The sequence below is a fragment of the Eleutherodactylus coqui genome, chromosome 9, assembly GCF_035609145.1.
Source record: "Eleutherodactylus coqui strain aEleCoq1 chromosome 9, aEleCoq1.hap1, whole genome shotgun sequence".
In the NCBI taxonomy this organism is placed as follows: domain Eukaryota; kingdom Metazoa; phylum Chordata; class Amphibia; order Anura; family Eleutherodactylidae; genus Eleutherodactylus; species Eleutherodactylus coqui.
This window is the reverse complement of record NC_089845.1, coordinates 16,912,388-16,934,397: the sequence shown is the minus strand read 5'-3', so window position 1 is coordinate 16,934,397 and position 22,010 is coordinate 16,912,388. Positions and strand designations below refer to the sequence as shown.

Sequence of the window (22,010 nt, the reverse complement as noted above, 5' to 3'; positions counted from 1 at the left end):
TTAATCGTTCACTTACCGTTCAGTCCTTCTAATCACTTGTATAAGGAATGAACAATATTTGCCTGTTTATTTAGGTTGCACAAGTGCGAACAAGAAAGCGGTGATGTCACTCATTCAAACAAGAATCGACTCCTCTAAAAAGACTCTTGGGGCTCCCACACACTTGAGTTTTTTTTAACGCGAATGTTAATGGGACTTTCTAATGTTAAAGACGCATTCCAAGTTTGTGCTTTGCTATTTCTGTGCGATGCATTTTTAACATTAGTGTGTGGAAGCCCTTAGGGGGAAGAGGCACTTTCCTGTACTAAAATATATTAGAGTTTCTTAACAAACTATTTATAGTAAAAAGAAATTTAGTTACTCTTGCGGTACATTGAGGCCACACTCACACATCTGTTTAGAAAATGCTGCTCAAAATTGCGTGACTTTACCGTGGTGATGGGTGATGAGGTGCATTAAAAAACACGAAAATGTATAAAAATAGAGCAGATAGCACTTGAAAATTGCAACATTACAAACGCCATATTCGAGCGCTGGTCTGCGAGGCCCCATTGAAATCAATGGTAGTGTTTTACCGCGGTGCTCGGGATGCCGAGCTAACTGCACAATCGGGACCAAAAAAACAGATTTACCAGTTGCCAAACACTTTATAGAGAGGGGCCACTCCGTTAGCCAGTTACGCTACCGGGTCATTGACCTTGTGCCACATACGCGTAGAGGTGGTGATAGAGACAATTGAAAATCAGGGAACTCGGGTGGATTTACACGCTTGATACGCTTCAGCCCAATGGTCTAAATCTTGACTATAATCCACTGCCTATTATATGAATATGCCTAATCTGAATTTGTAGTTTTAACACTTGATATTGGTTTTAATACACTTTTTTTTTATTGTTTCAGGATTATGGGTGATGTTGGTTGTCCCTGTGGTGCGTTGCGCAGTGTCTGGATGCCTATGGCTTTTCTATTCCAATAGCAATATTTTTATGCTATATTCATAATATGAGTGAAAGTGCTGAGTCTTAGTAAAGATTTTATTTGCATGTGATCTCTTTTACGATATGTGCATTTTTTCGCTAAGCTACTAAATTTACCTTAAATGGCTGATTTGTAATGAGCCAGCTAGATTAATTTAAGTGATATCTCTTGCACATGGGTATATTGGCACTGCACTATTCTGTATCGCAGGCTTTTCCGATGGGTGATAAGCAGGCATTAAGAGGTTAATAGTATTGTGGCTGTTGTAGCTTTATCTGACACCACACAGCATTTCTATGGAGACACTATGGGCCCTGATTACCTGATAACCACCTGGGATTCAGGTGGGTTTTAATTACCTTGCTCATTGTGATGTCATTGGTGGGGTGTGTATATATTTGTCTATTTCATAGTGTTAGTGTGGCTTGAAAAAGGCTGGGTGTCCAGCCGAAACGTTGTCTGTTTCTCAGTGGAATTTAATAAAGAGGCATCCTCTATGCTCTGCGGATGTGAATTTCTACTTTTGCACCAGTCTGCTGCTCCTTCTACTTTCTTTGGAAGAGCTAACTGCAGTAAAAAGCAGTTAGAGCGGCTTAAGAGAAAGCAGACTTTAGCCCCAAAAAGTTGTCCATAAATTTACCATGGTGCATTACTTTTTTTTTTTACATTTCTGAATACGTATTGAATGGCTTTTTAGTTCTTGCTACACAACCTAATATTACACAACTATTACTCCTCGTCAAAGCAAATGTATTACTTCCAGAATTCAATTTTCAGGTATAAAGATTTTTTTCTTTTAGACATGAAAAATAATTTTCATGAAAAACAAGTAAAAAATGGTTAAGTCCTAACTGAACATGTGGAGTTCATGTACTTAAAGAAAGTTGATGTACTGTATTTAAGAGACACTTGACCAGTCTGCCTCTGGTTGGGTCAGGACTTCTGGGGACATCGATGTCTGCTGCTGTGCTTGTTCCCAGATGCTTCCACAGGATAAACTGTAACCTGCCGGGGAGATTATGCTTAGGAAATGTTGCTTTCTCCCAGCAGGTTATGCTTCTGTAGGAACTACTTCTTATTTTGTGTAGTATGCAGGATGTTTAGTGGACTGCTTTTATTTAATCACAATGTGCGTTTATCGCCAGTTTTCTCTAATCAGTTTCACAAGTGCTTTTGATCATTGCTGTAAAGTGTGTCAGCCTGTGGCTTACCACCGCTGTCCTCCCCACTTCCTGATAATGTCTTACATATTATCATACCGAGAATGAATGTCCATTTACATACAATTATGGCATTGTTCAGATCTGAATAAGACCTTGTAACATCAATTGTGTCAATAGTACTGCAAAAAGTGTTATATTGATGATTTGTATCCCCCAAAACTAGCTGTTGGTCAGATGGATACACATGGTAGTTTTTCACTCTTCTGTCTCTGTAAACAGACGTGTAAATGGAAATATATTAATAGCTGTTAACTGGTACGATCACAGAGAAAAGTGGACAATGTCTGCATCAAGCTGGAAAAAGAAAAAAAATGTCTTTTACATGGGGCGAGCCATTGAGCAAACGATGCCCAACACTTGCCCCAGTGATGCTCGCTCCTGTACTTTTACGCAGGAGCGAGTCAGGGAGCATTCTTCCGCCACCACCTCAATTCATAGTAAGCAGAGAGTTGTTCAGAACTGAACAGCAATTGTTCAGCTCTCTGCTTGCAGAAACTGAATAACTCTCGCTCAGTCACTGCAAGCGTTTATCCCACAGGAGTCTGAACCATAATCGTACTGTGTAAAGGGGCCATTACTCTCACTATCTAATGCCAGAAAATCCAATTTTAAAGATAAGGAAACATTTTCACCCATTTTGAGATGGAAGTACAACTTTGTGATTATGTTATGAATTTTTTTTCCAGGATTGTTCACTGCCAAGCAAAAATTAAAACTGCGCTTTTTTGGCTATTCTTTTTTTTTTTTTGAGCCTCCTGTAAAGAGCATGTGACAGTCGGCACGAATCTAGTTCAGTCTCTTCTAGCCTTTCTAATACTTTCTTTTTGTACTGGGCTGGAATCTAGGGGTCTTTGTGTTACCCTGTCTATATGCAGTAGTAGAACAAATATTGGCAATTATTTTTAGTAATTTCTTTCTGCGTAGTATGTTATTTACATCAGTGATTTACACACATTGTAACAATGTTGATGTATGTTGGGAGTTCAGCAGGCAAGGCAGACAAAGTCTGATTTCCCTGGTTTGATCTCCCATGAACCGGCTTATGGTCATATTATTGGAAATTTGACTCCAGAGTTCTTCCCTCCTGTACTGAAAAAGTATTCAATAAAAATTATCTGATTAAAATAAAAACTAGTCTGATTTATTGCGAAAACAAGTCCCAGCACAAACAATAAAACTGAATTGGAATATAAAAATTCATACCAGTGATTTATCACTCACTGATAGTCCGAGTTAGAAAAATTGCAGCATGTCCTGTGCTTGTCAAATTCTCGGACAAAATTAGGACATGTAATGTGCAGTCTCGCGCTCGGAGACTGAGATGGGGTGTCCACGTGCTGTCCGATGCAAGTTGCACCCGAAAATCTTGGGTGCAGTTATCCGTGTGCATATACCTTTACATGACAAAATGCATGCCACACCCAGCCTTTTATACTTGACTCGGCATCACCCCTTGGGGCACAGTGTGTCCTCTGAATCACTTACACACAGGCTTTGCCCAGCACAGTGGCGGGAGCAGCTGTTACAAATACCAAGGTACATAGTTCATCATAAGCAATATACATTTAGGTTAGTAACATCATCATCCTAAAGAGCTCTGTCTCAATTAGCTATCCGTAAATAACACTAAAAGTGCCCAAAGGTCAAGAAACCCCTCAGGTTGAATACCCTCATTAAAATCTAACTTTAGTTATTGAACTAAATTAAAAATACTAAGAGGCATAGGAATTAAAAATACAAAGGCCTGCCTATGCTATCTGGAAGCGTTGAGTTACTTATAGTATATATCATTCCATGATGCTGCAATATGCTGTATACTGTGCTTTATAGAGCTCTCCTAAATCTATCTATCTATCCATTTAGTCAGGTCCGTCTCTCGGTGACTTTATAGGCGAACATTCTCAGTGCTTCCCTGTCAAACACGGCTTTTTCTAACTGTTTGACATACATATTGGTATCCATTTTGATGGTGTCGAGCAAGCATGTTTTTTGTCAGCCCTTTCTTCTGGTTCCACTGGTCATTCTCAACTTTATTGACGTCTCTAGCGATTTTTGCACACATGGAGTGGCCAAAGTAATTCAGTCGCAGTCACGTGACTTTAGCTTCTAGCGATGTCCCTGGTTTTATACGATCCAGCACTTCTCTGCTTGTTTCCCTCGCTGTCCATGGTATTCTTAATACTTTCCGTCAGCACCACATTTTGAATGCATTAATTCTTCTGTCAGCCTTTCTTAGTGCCCAACTCTTTGACCCATACATCACCATAGGAAAGACGATGGCTCTAACTAGTCTGCTGTTGGTAGAGTGATATCTTTGGTCTGGCACATCTGATTCATGCCAACCAATGCAGAGCATCCCAGTGCGATCCTGTTAGATTTCTGGGGTGTACTCGCCATCACAGTTGATTTTTTGATCCAAGGAACTGATTCAATTTCTTTGTTGTTAATTTTAAGCTTCAATTTTCCATTTCCTGCTGTTATCATGATCTTTGTTTTCTTGATCTTAAGCTGCAGCCCCATTTTTTCACTTTCTTCCTTAAGTTTCGAAATCATGTTTATCAGGTCCTCTCTTTCAGGCAGCGGAGTCGTATCATCCACATATTTCACATTGTTGAAGGCCCTTCCTCCTATCTTCACTTCAAAGAAGGAGAGTCCAGGTTTAATTTCCTTATAAGCACCATAGAGTGTATGCACCATTGCTTCTTGATTACAGTAATACAGTAATCTCAATCAAGTGAACTGAGACACCAAGGTCATGCAGAGCCGCCCAGAGCTTGTCATATTCAATGCAGTTGAAAGCCTTGCTGTAGTCAATGAAATATATGTATAGATCTTTCTGATATTCGCAGTGTTTATCATAATCCATCTGATGTTGGTGATGTGATTTCTAGTACCTCTCTTTTTCCTAAAAGTGGCTTGGACATCAGGCAGTTCCCGATCAATGCCCTGTTACAACAGCTTTTGAATAATCTTCAATAGGATCTTACTGGTGTGGGAGATCAGTGCTATTGTGTGATAGTTGGAGCAATCTCAGGCATCACCTTTCTTTGGTAGTAGGATGAATATGGATTTGGCCAATCCTTTGGTAATTTACAAGTGGACCACATCTGTTGGTACAAGGATGTGTGGGTACTTACTGGTATTGGTTTCAGAAGCTCCAAAGGTATCCTGTCAATTCCTGGGGATTTCTTATTTGGCAGTTGTCTCACAGCCTATGCCATTTCTTCTTCCAAAATCACCAAAAAGATAATGGGTTCCATGTCCATCTGGCCACTAACATTTCGGAAGCCACTGAAGCCAAAGCTTCCTCAATCTCCTCTCCTGTAATGGGCGAATCCAACGCCAGCAACTGATCCTCATTTAAGTTGGAAAAATTGATATAGTTTAGATACATACGTAGTTCAGAGGCAGTATACGTGGTAAGACTAGAATAGATCGTCGTGGAATTGCTGAAATGTATTGAGAATATCAGCTGGGGCAGTTAAAAGGGAGTCATCTAGTGGTCGTAATCTCAGAATAGGGGAGAAGTATGTTGATGTAAGCTAGTAATTTGCCTGAGTGATTTTCTCAATTCAAAAAAATGTGTGTTTGCTGAAGAAGACTTTACGTTGTGCCTTTTCCTTCAGTAATTGGACATATTCCCTTCCAGCAGCTAACCTCCTAACTTTATTCTCATCTGAGGGATCACCCAAAAACAGTCTCTTCTGAATCTTCATTGCCTCCACTCCCCGCATATCATGCATGCGTGATACATGGTGAAGGCACGGTCGTGAACATGAGCCCTTGAGGTAACAAAAGGACATTAAAGGCCCATGAGCTCACGCATCAAAGACCTCATACACCCCTTGTGTATATATAAAATTGCCCTGCATCTCTTTTTTTTTAAACTTCGTTTATCGACAGATTGTAAAACAAATATTACATGTATTTCTGTATACAATTTTCATTTGTTCTGCATCTTATATCACTTTATGGTTACATAACGTTTTCCATATTAACTTTTAACATTTGAGAGAATAAAATAAAACTGTTAGTGCGTTTGGTTTGTTGTGTATGAATTTCTTCCTCTTTTTCAACTAGATATCTAACCTGTACCTGCTTAACTTATAATGTGTTGTGCGAGTCTAGCCATTCACCTGCCCTGCATCTCTATTAATATAGAAGCCAAAATGATGATGATAACCAAATGAAGAAAGGGAAAACTGGTGGGGTGGAACAAAAGAGGACCAAAGAGCGATATAAACCACTCCGAATGGGTTAACTATTCATCCATGAAATACTTATCCATCGGAGAACAACATCCACAGAAAAGTCCTTGTATATTCCATAGGACAATTAGAACTATATTTATACAGGTGATCACCCCAAGCCAAAATATTTAGGCACATTCAAAGAAATAAACTCTTCTCTACTTTCCCACTTCTCTCTCCAAATCCCATCATCTTTTTCTATAACACCTCAATGCAATATAAACTATCCATTATATATGGGACCATCTTCCTCAAATTTCCTCTAAGTTAGGCCTGTGTTGATGAGAGAATGCGTATTTGAGTGTATTTGCAAAAGTTTTTTACAGTACTTTTTATGCGTGCACGTAGCGCAAAAAAATGCACTGATGCCCTCAGTCACTGAAATGGCCAGTTAGTTGAATGAGCTCAAGATATGCTCCTCATGTGCAAATGCGCAGAGAAATAGAGCTTACTGCAGTCTTGGTTTTTTTGCGCAACGCAAAATGCACGCTTGTGAATGAACCCATTGAATTCAATGGGTTCTATTTTCTGCATATGGCATGCACAAAATTTTCATGCGCAAATACGCTCATGTGACACACGCTTTAGCCAAAGGGCCTCTTTTTAATATATCCTCGTTTCTAAAGCCATGATCTCTCTATTTTTAGAACAAAATTTCCTACTGTCGAGGTGTGGGAGCTACATTCAACGGGCAGCAATCAGCTTCCGCACCGAATACAATGCTCTCCGGAGAGTATTCCCATCAGGCCCATCCACAATACCCAATATATTCAAGTTCTGGGATTAACACAAATATCCACAAGATTCACTATATGGACAAAAGTATTTGGACACTGCATGTTTTTCAGAAAAAGTGCTTTATTCTTCTATGTAGTAACGTGTCAGCCCTCCTTTTGCTGGTATTACAGCGGTAACACGTCGAGGCATACTTCCCACAAGCTCTCTGTAAGTCTGCGCAGGAATAGCCGCCATTCCTCGTGCAAGGCTGGAAGAACAGATTGCTGTGAGGATGGGAGTGGGTGGCGGTGTCGTACCCATCGCTCCAGTCCGTCTCACAAGCGCTCGATCGGATGAATGAACAGTTATTACAAAACGAGCAGCATTTTATTTTACCCATGCCCTTCCCAGCATACCGTGTGGCAAACTTAGTATTTGCATATATGCTGATTTTTCTGTAGTGTCCACATACTTTCGTCCATATGGTGTATATTTTTATAATCTATAGTACCCCATTCCAAAATTCACACAATTTTACACAATCCCAGACCATATGCATTAAATCCGCACCAACCATATAACATTTCAGACAGTCTGAGTTTAATCGAATACCCATGTTAAACAATGTTAACCCCTTAGTGACGAAGCCTGTCTGCGCCTTAGTGACTGAGCCAAATTTTGGAAATCTCCATGTCACTTTAACATAGAATAACTCCGTAAAGGTTTTGCATATCCAAATGATTCTGACATTGTTTGTTCGCCACATGTTGTACTTCATTTAGGTGGTTAAAATAGACTGATAGATTTTGTGTAGATTTATTAAAAGCGCCAAAATACGTGATAAGATATATATTTTCATCTGTTTACTCTTATTTTGGACGCACATTTGAAAGGCTTTTTTTTTTTTAACCATTTAGGAGAGTTACAAATTTAATATTGATTACCAACATTTTAGGGAACACTTTGTTTTACTACACCAAGCCAATATTGCAAAGGCTCATAGGTGTTAGAATGATAGATCCCCCCACAAATGAGCCCATTTTAAAAACTACACCCCTTAATGTATTTACTGAGGGGGATCATGAGTATTTTGACCCAACTGTTCCTTTTTCAGGAATTAATGCAATTTAGAGGAGAAAAAATAAAATGCCATAGTTTTGCAAATATGTCATTTTAAATAAAGTATTTTTTTCTAGAGGGCACATGAAAATGAGGATTTACACCCCAATATGGATCCCCCTGTTTGTCTCGTGTTCAGAAACATACTCATTGTGGCCCTAATCTTCTGTCTGGATGCACAACTGGGCCCAAAATGAAAGGAGCAGCCAGTGGCTTTCAGAACAGACATTTTGCTTGAAGATGTTTTAGGCCCCATTACCCACTTGTAGAGTCATTGAGCGGCCAAAACAATAGAGAACCCCCACAAATGACCCCAGATAACAGGTAAGCACATTTTTGGTGGGCGCCTTGTTTCACTCATTAGGAGAGCTTTAAACTAGAACAATATGGGAAGGGAAGTGAAATGCCAGGTAATATACAGCTAATTATTACATTTGAGACCCTCGCTATTAGAAGTGGAAAGAAAGAACAAACACAAAAAAATTCAGAAGGTAAGTAGAGGAGCAAGAGACATAAATCACAAACTAATGTTTTTATACAAATGCACAGAGCATGGGAAACAAACAAGGAGAATTGGAGCTCCTAACACAGGAGGAGAAATATGATGTCATAGGCATCACGGAAACTTGGTGGGATGATACACATGATTGGAGCACAAGGCTTGAAGGATACAACTTATTTATAAAAAACAGACCAAAAAAAAAGGGGAGGAGGTATTGCGTTAAGACAACATGCATCTCTACAGAGATTCAAGCTTCAGAGCATGGGAGTTCTGTAGAAACTGTTTGGGTAAGAATACAAGGAGAGAACAACAGAAAGTACACCATTGTAAGCATTTACTTTAGGCCACCTGGACAAGCAGAAGATATTCATGAACTCTTTCTACATTAGATGGCCAAGCTCTCCAAAAAGCATGACATAGTGGCTATGGGAGATTTTAACTATGCAGACACTTGTTGGGAATCTCTCTCAGGTAAAGATAATGGATTCAACAAATTCTTATCCACTCTTGCTGATAACTTTATCTTCCAAAAGGTCAGAGAGAAAACAAGGGGATCTACTATCTTGGACCCAATTCTTACCAAAAGGGAGGGAATGGTTGAGGGAGTAAGGGTGGCTGGGTCCTTAGGAGGCAGTGATCATGCTGTCCTTGAATTCTGGATAAAAAGGGGCAGAAGACCCTGAGAAAACTCAGACCTCAAGGTTGGATTTCAGAAATGCAGATTTTAATGAACTCAGAAAGAGGGTAGGAAGAATCCAATGGCTGGATGTTCTTAAGGACAGAAATGCCCAAGAAGGTTGGGAAATATTGCGAAATGAGATTCTCAAAGCACAATTGTTAACAATCCTTAAAAGAAGGAAGAATGGGAAGCATTTAAAGAAACAAGGATGGATGAACGCAGAACTTGCACACATTAAAAACCAAAGAAAAATGTTATCAAATGGAAAAGGGGGGAAATATCTAAAGAAGAATATAATGCAGTCTGCAGGAACTGTAGGACAAGTGTCAGAAAAGCTAAAACTAATAATGAATTGAGGCTTACAACAGAGGCCAAAAGCAATAAAAAAGGATTTTAGGGGTTTGTCAAAGGTGCTATAGGATGCCTACAAGATGAAAATGGTGAATTGGTGAATTGAAGAGAGATGGTGAGGGAACACTTGGCTAACTTAAATGAATTCAAGTCTCAAGGTCTAGATGAATTACATCCTAGGATACTAAAGGAAGCAGCAGAGGTAATTGCTGAACCACTTGTCATAATTTTGAAAATTCCTGGAGAACAGGAAAAGTCCCAGAAGATTAGAAAAGGGCAAAGGGCAAATGCTGTCCCTATCTTCAAAAAAGGGAGGAAGGTGGATCCCGGAAACTACAGGCCTGCGAGCCTGACTTCTATACCGGGAAAGATCTTTGAACAAATTATTAAACAGCATGTATGCAAGTACTTGGATGAAAATGGAGTAATTAACCAGAGCCAGCATGGGTTTGTAACAAACAAGTCATGCCAGACAAATCTAATTTCCTTCTATGATAGTATCACTGACTGGGTTGATCAGGGAAATGCGGTGGATATAGTTTTCCTTGACCTTAATAAAGCATTTGACAAAGTATCTCCTACTATACTTATTGAAAAAATGACCAAATATGGGATTTACAAGGCAACTGTTAGGTGGATTCACAACTAGCTGAGTGATCGTACTCAAAGAGTGGTCATAAATGGCTGCACATCCAAGTGGAAGAATGTATCAGGTGGGGTACCACAAGGCTCTGTCCGAGGCCCAGTGTTGTTCAATATCTTTATAAATGATCTGGAGAAGGGAATTGATGGGAAACTGATCAAATTTGCTGATGACACAAAGCTAGGAGGGATAGCTACCACTAGGGAAGAGAGAGAGTATTCAAAAAGATCTAGCAAAGCTTGCACAGTGGGCAGCGACTAACAGAATGGTATTTAACAAGGAAAAATGCAAAGTCCTACATCTGGGCAAGAAAAATGAAAAAAGCACATACAGAATAGGAGGAATTGGGCTAAGCAGCAGCACATGTGAAAAAGACTTGGGTATACTAATAGATCATAGACTGAACATGAGTCAACAATGTGATGTAGCCGCCAAAAAGGCAAACCCTATTCTGGGATGTATTAAGAGAAGCATAGAGTCTAGATCACGTGAGGTCAATATCCCCTTCTACTCTTCCTTAGTCAAACCTCATCTGGAATAATTTGTCCAGTTCTGGGCACCCCACTTTAAAAAAGACATAGACAAACTGGAGCAAGTTCAAAGAAGAGTTACCAAGATGGAGAACGGTCTGCAAATCACGCCCTATGAAGAACAGTTAAAGGATCAGGGAATGTTGAGCTTGCAAAAAAGAAGGTTGAGAGGAGACTTAATAGCTGTCTACAAATATCTGAAGGGCTGTCACAGTGCAGAGGGATCAGCCCTATTCTCAATTGCAAAAGGAAAGACTAGAAGCAATGGGATGAAACTGAAAACAGTTTTTTTTTTGTACAGCACATATAAATGAAGAATTTCACCCCGAAATGGATACCCCTATTTGTCCCGTGTTCAGAAACATACCCACTGCAGCCCCAATCTCCGTGTAGGACACATGGCCAGGCCTATAATGGAGGGAACACCCATTGGATTTCGGGGCACAAATGAGTAAATTCTAGGCCCCATTGCTCACTTGTGCAGAAAAAAAATTGACTCCCTAAAAATAATGAAAATTGTATTTCCCACACAGTCACTTAGCGATGACGCAGATACCCACATCCCATACGCAATGTAGTTGCATATGGGATGCGGGTATATCCGCTACCATGGAGTACAATGGGTTCTATGTTGCGGGTATCAGCAGTAAAATAGAACCTGCTGAGTTCTGTTTTCTGCAAGTGATTGCGGAATTGTGTAATCCAATGCGATTTAAATGATCTGCGTAATACCGCCGATCAAACGTATGTGAAATCTGCAATTTCTAACCGGTCATGTAAGACCAGCCTAATGGTAGATCACTACCTTTTTATCATGTGACCACGGACCGCTTGCGCATCAGCCGGAAAGGTCTAGAGGATGATCACATCGGGGTTCAAACGCAGAGTAAGAAGTTTCATCTCCTCTCACTGATTGCATCGGTGAGGGAAGATGAAACTTGAACTTTGTTTTTTTTAACTTTTACGTGATCGCCATTATCCATTGGATAACGGCAATCATGTGACCAGGAACCACATACCGCAGCCCCTCCCCCCCCTTCCCTGACATCTCGAGGCTCTCAGCTAAGCCAGGGTAAGGTCCGCGGATAAAGATCCCATCGGGGGATTAATCCGGGGACCTTAAGTATGTAAATTCACTCCCCTCACGAATACGATCTGTAAGGGGAGATAAAACTTTAGCTTTTTAAACTTTTTTTTTTAATAAATGGTTGTGATTTGGTTAATCCAGCGTCTCATCAGCCAAGGAAAGCCGGCGCTGGATTAACCAATCGGAGCATTACCTTGCTGGAGGCGGGAGGTAATCAAGCCCCGCTTCCAGGAAGTACTGCTCTGTCGGCTTGGAGGATGTGGCAGCCTGCAGCAGTGACTGAGACCAGCGCGAGGACCAGACGCCGGCGGTAGGCGAGTATTGTTAAAAAGAAAAAAAAAACAAAGAAAAAAAAATGTAGCCTAGTTATGGCTTAATTTTGGAGAGAGCTTATATTTCAAGCCTCCCCCGAAAATTGGGAGAAGTCTTATTATGAGGGGAGGTCTTACTATCGGGGAAACACGGTAGCATGCAAGAACTTTGAAAAGGAGAAGCCACCATAGAGACTTTATTAAATCTATCCAAACAGGGACCCAGACAATTATTAAAATTGCCCACAATTAATATAGGAACAGTGGGGAATATAGCCACAAGTTCATCACCTTCTTAATACAATCGCTAAAATATGGAAGGGGGATATATAATGCCACCAAAAAATATTTCTTTTGGACAATATATTTAAAACAAACAAATCTTCCTATATAATCTATAAAACATGACTTTGGGCTCCTGCACAATTGCGTTTTTCTTGCGCATTTTTTCACGCGATATCGCTGTTTTTTTTTTTTAACGATATTGTCAATAGGACTTTCTAATGTTAAAAACGCATCGCAAGTTGGTGCTTTGCAATTTTTGTGCGATGCGGTTTTAATAGAGATGAGCGAGTATACTCGCTAAACGCAATTGCTCGAGCGAGCATTGCCTTTAGCAAGTACCTGCCCGCTCGAGGCAAAAGGTTCGGGTGCCAGCGGCGGGCAGGGAGCTGCGGGGGAGAGCGCGACAAAACGGAGGGGAGATCTCTCTCTCCCCCCCCCCCCCCGCTCCCTCCTGCTGACTGCCGCTACTCAGCACCCGAACCTTTCATCTCGAGCGGGCAGGTACTCGCTAAGGGCAATGCTCGCTCGAGCAATTGCCTTTAGCGAGTATACTCGCTCATCTCTAGTTTTTAACGTTAGAAAGTCCCATTGACAATCAAGTGAAAAAAACGCGCAAGAAAAACGCAAGTGTGCCGGAACCCTTATACTTAAAAAATAAATAAATAAAAAAAATCAGTACACTTGCTCCAAGCGAATAATGCTGCATTTGGACGTTAGGATGATTGTTCAAAAAATCCTTTATTATATTAACCTCTTGAACCATAGTAAATATTTATTATCTATGTTTTACACATTTAATTCCGGCTGCATTGCAAGTTAGGAGGAGACAGAGACGTGGAGAAAAAAGCAAAAACAAGAAAAAAAGAAACACCCTGCCACACCCAACCCCATACACACATACCCATATCTCCTAGGCGTAGTGATAATGGTCAAAGAAAATCCCAATATCACAGTAAAATCATTAATAATAAGGAACTCCACCCAGGAACCTCCCACCTATCCAACAAATCTAACTGCTGTACCAATGATCCACTAATAAATGGCTACTTATTACTGTTATATAAATATTATTCATGACCACTATCAATCCAGGAGGCAGAGTCCCAAGAATTGGCAAAGAAAAAAAAGTCCTCCCCTGCATCAAAACTCTTAGCCTAGCCGGATACAAAATGGCATATGGCAGCTGTAAACCTCATAACCTTCTCTTATCATAAAGCTGCATCCTTTTTTTGTATGTCCACTGAATAATCTAGAATAACCGCTATATAATGACCGTCCATAGTTAATTATTTCATTTCTCTTGCTCTCTTTAAAATGTCCCGATGTTTATAATGTAAGAGTTTTATCAAAACCGTTCTCACGTGGCACCCGGTGGAAGTGGTTTAGCAGATCTGTAAGCCCTTTCCATAGCAAAGAAAGATGACAAAGTAACTTGCCTACTTGATTTCAGCCTTTCTTTAAAGGAGATGTCCCGCGCCGAAACGGGTTTTTTTTTTTTTAAACCCCCCCCCCCGTTCGGCGCGAGACAACCCCGATGCAGGGGTTAAAAAAACCACCCGCACAGCGCTTACCTGAATCCCGGCGGTCCGGTGACTTCAATACTTACCGGTGAAGATGGCCGCCGGAATCCTCTATCTTCGTGGACCGCAGCTCTTCTGTGCGGTCCACTGCCGATTCCAGCCTCCTGATTGGCTGGAATCGGCACGTGACGGGGCGGAGCTACACGGAGCTACACGGAGCCCCATAGAGAACAGCAGAAGACCCGGACTGCGCAAGCGCGGCTAATTTGGCCATCGGAGGCCAAAAATTAGTCGGCACCATGGAGACGAGGACGCTAGCAACGGAGCAGGTAAGTAAAAAACTTTTTATAACTTCTGTATGGCTCATAATTAATGCACAATGTATATTACAAAGTGCATTATTATGGCCATACAGAAGTGTATAACCCCACTTGCTGCCTCGGGACATCTCCTTTAATAACTTCTCTCGCATAGGACCCTTCCACTTTTTCTGAAACTCCCACGAGTTGAAAATTCTTTCAGCTTAGTCTATTTTCTGGATTGTCCACTTTATATTGCAAAGTAAGGATAGCCTGCTCACATATGACAATCATACCTGACATAGGAACGCTTTTTTCCCCCCAGTACATTCTGCAAATTGTGTCTTATACATCCAACATCCTTCCCACTTGAAAATATCAAGATTACAGCTTTCAAAATGACCACCATGTTAGACACTGTCACTCTCAAATTTGGCTTGGCGGTGGACAAGAGGTGACACTGGGGCAGGAGTATCATTGGTTTGGCGGTGGACTAATGATGTCACTGGGGCAGGAGTGTCCTGGCTTGGCGGTGGACTAGTGGGGTCGCTGGGGCAGTAGTGACTTGGTTTGGCTGTAGACTACTGGCGCACACTGGGGCAGGAGTGCCTTGGTTTGGCGGTGGACTAGTGGTCGCTGTTGGCAAAGGTGAGCTCTAGCTTGGCGGTGGAATAGTGGTGACACTGGAGCAGGAGTATCCAGGCTTGGTGGTGGAATACTGGTGATGTTGTTGACGCAGGAAGGTCTTGGCGGTGGACTAGTGTCGACACTGGGGTAGGACTGCCCTGCCTTGGCGGTGGACTAGTGGTGACGCTGGGGCAGGAGTACCATTGGCATGGCGGCGGAATAGTGGTGACGCTGGAGCAGGAGTACCATTGGCTTGGCGGTGGACTAGTGATGACGCTGGGGCAGGAGTACCATTGGCTTGGCGGTGGAATAGTGGTGACGCTGGGGCAGGAGTGTCCTGGCTTGGCAGTGGAATAGTGGTGACTCTGGGGCAGGAGTACCATTGGCTTGGCGGTGGAATAGTGGTGACGCTGGGGCAGGAGTACCATTGGCTTGGCAGTGGACTAGTGGTGACACTGGGGCAGGAGTGTCCTAGCTTGGCGCAGGACTAGTGGCGACGCTGGGGCAGGAGTGTCCTGGCTTGACAGTGGAATAGTGGTGACGCTGGGGCAGGAGTACCATTGGCTTGGCAGCGGAATAGTGGTGACGCTGGGGCAGGAGTACCATTGGCTTGGCGGTGGACTAGTGCTGACGCTGGGACAGGAGTGTCCTAGCTTGGCGCAGAACAAGTGGTGACGCTGGGGCAGGAGTGTCCTGGCTTGGCGTTGGACTAGTGGTGATGCTGGGGCAGGAGTGTCCTGGCTTGGCGGTGGACAAGAGATGACACTGGGGCAGGCGTATCATTGGTTTGACGGTGGACTAATGTTGTCACTGGGGCAGGAGAATCCTGGCTTGGCGGTGGACTAGTGGTGACGCTGGGGCAGTAGTGACTTTGGCTGTAGACTAGTGGTGACACTGGGGCAGGAGTGCCTTGGTTTGGCGGTGGACTAGTGGTCGCTGCTGGCAAAGGTGAGCTCTAGCTTGGCGGTGGACAAGAGGTGACACTGGGGCAGGAGTATCATTGGTTTGGCGGTGGACTAATGATGTCACTGGGGCAGGAGTGTCCTGGCTTGGCGGTGGACTAGTGGTGTCGCTGGGGCAGTAGTGACTTGGTTTGGCTGTAGACTAGTGGCGCACACTGGGGCAGGAGTGCCTTGGTTTGGCGGTGGACTAGTGGTCGCTGCTGGCAAAGGTGAGCTCTAGCTTGGCGGTGGAATAGTGGTGACACTGGAGCAGGAGTATCCAGGCTTGGTGGTGGAATACTGGTGATGTTGTTGACGCAGGAAGGTCTTGGCGGTGGACTAGTGTCGACACTGGGGTAGGACTGGCCTGCCTTGGCGGTGGACTAGTGGTGACGCTGGGGCAGGAGTACCATTGGCTTGGCGGCAGAATAGTGGTGACCCTGGAGCAGGAGTACCATTGGCTTGGCGGTGGACTAGTGATGACGCTGGGGCAGGAGTACCATTGGCTTGGCGGTGGAATAGTGGTGACGCTGGGGCAGGAGTGTCCTGGCTTGGCAGTGGAATAGTGGTGACGCTGGAGCAGGAGTACCATTGGCTTGGCGGTGGAATAGTGGTGACGCTGGGGCAGGAGTACCATTGGCTTGGCAGTGGACTAGTGGTGACACTGGGGCAGGAGTGTCCTAGCTTGGCGCAGGACAAGTGGTGACGCTGGGGCAGGAGTGTCCTGGCTTGGCGCTGGACTAGTGGTGATGCTGGGGCAGGAGTGTCCTGGCTTGGCAGTGGAATAGTGGTCTATGCTGGCACAGGTATGCTCTAGCTTGGCGGTAGACTAGTGATGACACTGGGGCAGGAGTACAATTGGCTTGACGGTGGACTAGTGGTGATACTGGGGCAGGAGTGTCCTAGCTTGGCGCAGGACTAGTGGTGACGCTGGGGCAGGAGTGTCCTGGCTTTGCAGTGGAATAGTGGTCGATGCTGGCACAGGTATGCTGTAGCTTGGTGATGGAATAGAGTTGACATGGGCAGGAGTACCATTGGCTTTGCGGTGGACTAGTGATGACACGGGCAGGAGTACCATTGACTTTGCGGTGGACTAGTGATGACACTGGGGCAGGAGTACAATTGGCTTGCCGGTGGACTAGTGACACTGGGGCAGGAGTACCATTGGCTTGGCGGTGGACTAGTGATGACACTGGGGCAGAAGTGCAATTGGCTTGGCGGTGGACTAGTGGTGGAACTGGGGGAGGAGTGTCCTGGCTTGGCGGTGGACTAGTGATGACACTGGGGCAGGAGTGCAATTGGCTTAGCGGTAGACTAATGGTGACACTGGGGCAGGAGTGTCCTGGCTTGGCGGTGGACTAGTGGTGACACTGGGGCAAGAGTGTCCTGGCTTGGCAATGGAATAGTGGTCAATGCTGGCACATGTATGCTCTAGCTTGGCGATGGAATAGTGTTGACACTGGGGCAGGAGTACCATTGGCTTGGCGGTGGATTAGTGGTGACGCTGGGGCAGGAGTACCATTGGCTTGGCGGTGGACAAGAGGTGACACTGGGGCAGGAGTATCATTGGTTTGACGGTGGACTAATGTTGTCACTGGGGCAGGAGAATCCTGGCTGGGCGGTGGACTCGTGGTGATGCTGGGGCAGTAGTGACTTTGGCTGTAGACTAGTGGTGACACTGGGGCAGGAGTGCCTTGGTTTGGCGGTGAACTAGTGGTCACTGCTGGCAAAGGTGAGCTCTAGCTTGGCAGTGGAATAGTGGTGACACTGGAGCAGGAGTATCCAGGCTTGGTGGTGAAATACTGGCGATGTTTTTGACGCAGGAAGGTCGTGGCGGTGGACTAGTGTCGACACTGGGGTAGGACTGCCCTGCCTTGGCGGTGGACTAGTGATGCCACTGGGACAGGAGTGCCTTGGTTTGGCGGTGGACTAGTGGTGATGCAGGGGCAGGAGTGTCCTGGCGGTGGACTAGTGATGCTGGGGCAGGAGTGTCTTGGCTTGGCGGTGGACTAGTGGTGACACTGGGGCAGGAGTGCCTTGGTTTGGTGGTTGTTAGTGGTGACACTGGGGCAGGAGTACCCTGGCTTGGCAGTGAGGTTTCGCGACCCGTCAGGCTCCCCATGTGTATGTCTGTTGATAACCCCGGGCGCAACCAGCTGCAGCCGCAACCCTGGGCGCAACCAGCTGCAGCCGCAACCCTGGGCGCAACCAGCTGCAGCCGCAACCCTGGGCGCAACCAGCTGCAACCGCAACCCTGAGCGCAACCAGCTGCAACCGCAACCCTGAGCGCAACCAGCTGCAACCACAACCCTGGGCGCAACCAGCTGCAACCGCAACCCTGGGCGCAACCAGCTGCAACCGCAACCCTGGGCGCAACCAGCTGCAGCCGCTCTGGACTGGGACTTTTGTCTGCCAAAAACTTGTGTTTGATTTGCAGCCTGCAACCAAAATCTAACAGTTTGAGTTTTTTGCACCAAATGTCGTTGGGTTGTACGGGACCCCGTGGTCAGTCCTCAGACCGGACCCCAGTCCTCCTCGCCGCTGTGTACGGGACCCCGTGGTCAGTCCTCAGACCGGACCCCAGTCCTCCTCGCCGCTGTGTGTACACAGCCGTGTCCTCCCCGGGTGAGGCGGGGACGGGGCAGGACACATCTGGGACGGGGAATGAGGGGGAGCCGGAGAAGGAAGTGGCGCCACTCCACAACCACAGCGTCCCTGTCACACACGGCGGCCGGGGGAGGTGCGGCGGCTCGGTGAAGTGGACACTTGAGAGACCGGCGTGTGATGGCGGAGGAGGAGAGCGCCCCGTGCTGATGTGGGAGCTGACCGCAGGGACTGAGCGGACAGACGATGTGGGGCTCGGCGCTGCTGGCCGCGGCGCTCTGGCTGGCGGGGGCGGTGTGCACGGCGCTGCCCGCGGGACAGGTAAGACCCCCAGTGGGGCTGTCCCCTCACCTGAGCGAGAAGCCCACCGGTTATAGTGGTCCTCTGCCGCTTACTGAGGGGCACCACGTGACTGAGAGCTGGCCAGAGCCCCCTCCCCCCAACACTGCCCGTGACCCGCGCCCGACACTGGCCAGACCCCCTAGAGTGAGGAACCCACACCCTCCTGACACTGGCCAGAGCCCCCCAAGGTGCAGTGACCCTCCCGACACTGCTCAGAGCCCTCCAGAGGGATGAGACCCCCTGACACTGCCCAGAGCCCTCCAGAGTGATGAGACCCCCCGACACTGCCCAGAGCCCTCCAGAGGGATGAGACCCCCTGACACTGCCCAGAGCCTTCCAGAGGGATGAGACCCCCTGACACTGCCCAGAGCCTTCCAGAGGGATGAGACCCCCTGACTGCCCAGAGCCTTCCAGAGGGATGAGACCCCCTGACACTGCCCAGAGCCTTCCAGAGGGATGAGACCCCCTGACACTGCCCAGAGCCTTCCAGAGGGATGAGACCCCCTGACACTGCCCAGAGCCCTCCAGAGTGCGGTGATTCCCCCATCACTGGCCAGAGCCCCCAGAGTGAGGAGTCCCCGCCCCCAGACACTGGCCAGAGCCCCCCCCCCAGAGTTGAGTTCCCCCGACACTGCTGAGGTGACCCCCGACACTGACCAGAGGCCCCCCCCCCGTGCTGAGGTGACCCCTGACACTGGCCAGAGGCCCCCCCATGCTGAATTGACCCCCAACACTGGCCAGAGCCCCCCCCCCCCCCAGGCTGAGGTGACCCCTGACACTGGTCAGAGCCCCCCAGGGTGAGGTGACCCCCGACACTGCCCAGAGCCCCCCCAGGGTGAGGTGACCCCCGACACTGCCCAGAGCCAGGGAGGTGACCCACCAATATCCAGCCTGGCTAGTTGTGAACAATAGTGGTTGTCGGAAAATGGCGGCACAGGTTGTCAGATTGTGGCCGCTGTGGCGCAATCACTGTGACGATATGCTGTGAGGCTGCGTTCACACCAGACAGATATGCTGCGCAGTTTCCCCCAGGCAGTTATTAAACCGTCCGGAAGGCACAAAGTGCGGTTTTGATTTCCGTTCCTTCACTTCCCCCAATTGCGTCATTGGAGGAACAATGTGAATGCCGAACCGCACTAAAACCCGCCGTGCCACCGGCCCTCGCGGACACTATTGGGGACTTGCGTTCTATAATGAAGCCCCTCTCACACATGCGCTTCTTACTGCGGCGTTCTGAGTGCCGCCTCCATCGCAGTATAACGCTCCCATTGATGTCAGTCAGGCCTCGCAGACATGCGCTTTATTGCCGAGTTTTCCAAGCGCTGCCTGCTTTATTTTACCGCATTCAGCACACCTCATCGCCAATCACAATGGTGGCGCGCGCTAAAGCCCGCTGTCGGAGGCAGGAACGGGCGGGCAAACACTAAAGTAAAATCGTGGCAAATTGTCAGAATCGAAACTGCAGCGTTTTGCTGACCGCACGCGAGTCGCCTTAATGTTACTGCCGAAACGTGCAGAAAAAGCCAAATTGTTCGCTGCTTTTCCGCAACGTTAAGATCCGCTTAAGCGTAATTCCGCAGCGCACGCTGTAATTCCGTAATTCCGCAGCGCACGCTGTAATTCCGTAATTCTGCAGCGCACGCTGTAATTCCGTAATTCTGCAGCGCACGCCCATGTAGGGGAAACAGTAATTTAGCTGCGATTTTGCAACACTGCAGTTTGTGTGCCGGAAACTCCACGGCAGATCTGTGTGACCGTGTCCGTCCCCCCGGGACCCCCAATCAGTCTCTGTGCGAACTACAGGTTATGGGGTCTCTCCGGAGCCTCCGCATCCCCTCACAAAACGTGTCAGTAACTGTAGAGAGTTGCGTAGCTTCTAATCCCCCTCTAGTGGTCCTCGCCGTGTGCCGTCAGATGGTGCCCTATGGGCATCGGCGCTGCTGCTGTTGGTATAGCGGCTCCTCACCAACCGATGGAATTATGTTATTGGCGTCGGGTTTGGTAAATGTTCGCAGACTTGAGCTTTCTTTAATGTCTCCTCTTCATCTCCACATTCTGAGGTGCATGTGGCCCCTGAGGTATACAAGGTGGGGCCCGCTGCCTGATGGAACGCTGCAGTTATAGTTCTGTATTCTGGATGTCCGAAAGAGAGAAATGTGCAAAAATACCCAAATTATAATATATCAGAATTCTTTTTATTTTATTAAAACATTATAAAAGAGGAGGAGCCACAAAGCTCTTCAGCCATGATATAAAGTCAATAAACCCCATATAGCCACATATATTATATAGCATATACTGAATCTACGTATCCCATACGGGGTGCAGATACTCCGTATGGATCCAAGCCTCGATGTACGTTTCTCGACTTTGGCGACAAGGATTATCTGCACCCTTTATGGGTTGAGTATATTCAGTATATTCTTGTATTTGCCCCTTATGTATTCTGTGTACTGTACGCTATATGTAATATGTACTGTACTCCGCTGCTATATGGGGGGGTGTTTACTTGGTACTGATCTCTGTATGGCTGGAATGTGTTTTGGCTCCTCGTCTTTTAGAATGTTTTACCTTTTGTTTATTCAATAAAGGTGTATAGTTTTTAATGGTTTTTCACGTTTTTCTTGTGGGTGTTCTTGGATGTGGTGCTGCCACTTGTATACTGGGTCCTACGGGTCGTGGTGTCACTATGGCCTTATATATACGCTGTGCTCCGTCTCGCTGTGTCCGTAGGTTAGATTGTATTCTGTAGGTTTCCTCCCTGCACCGGTGACCTGCCGTGACCTTGCCCCTCAGTAGCCGTAGATGTCCGGGCAGGGGTGAGACGCTGAATCCCTCGCAGTCTTGTGTACATTTCCACATAATGTACCTGAAGGGCAGCTCCAGCAGGGATACATTATATACGGGCAGAGAAGGAGGATTGTACTAATGGGTAGAAGACACATGCTTTACAAGAAAGCTCAAGCTGCGGAAACTCCCTACATCCTACTATTGTGCAGGGA

The 22,010-nt window shown here is 46.0% G+C and overlaps 1 protein-coding gene across 1 annotated transcript in view; it reads left to right on the top strand.

The window, feature by feature from the left end:
• The first annotated feature begins 18,714 nt into the window (after nt 1-18,714).
• Nucleotides 18,715-22,010, top strand: part of TNFRSF11A (TNF receptor superfamily member 11a) — a 75,987-nt gene continuing 72,691 nt past the window's right edge. Inside the window, exon 1 of the mRNA XM_066579164.1 lies at nt 18,715-18,987. Coding sequence (XP_066435261.1) covers nt 18,913-18,987 — 75 coding nt within the window. The 5' untranslated portion in view covers nt 18,715-18,912. The remainder of the gene's footprint in view (nt 18,988-22,010) is intronic.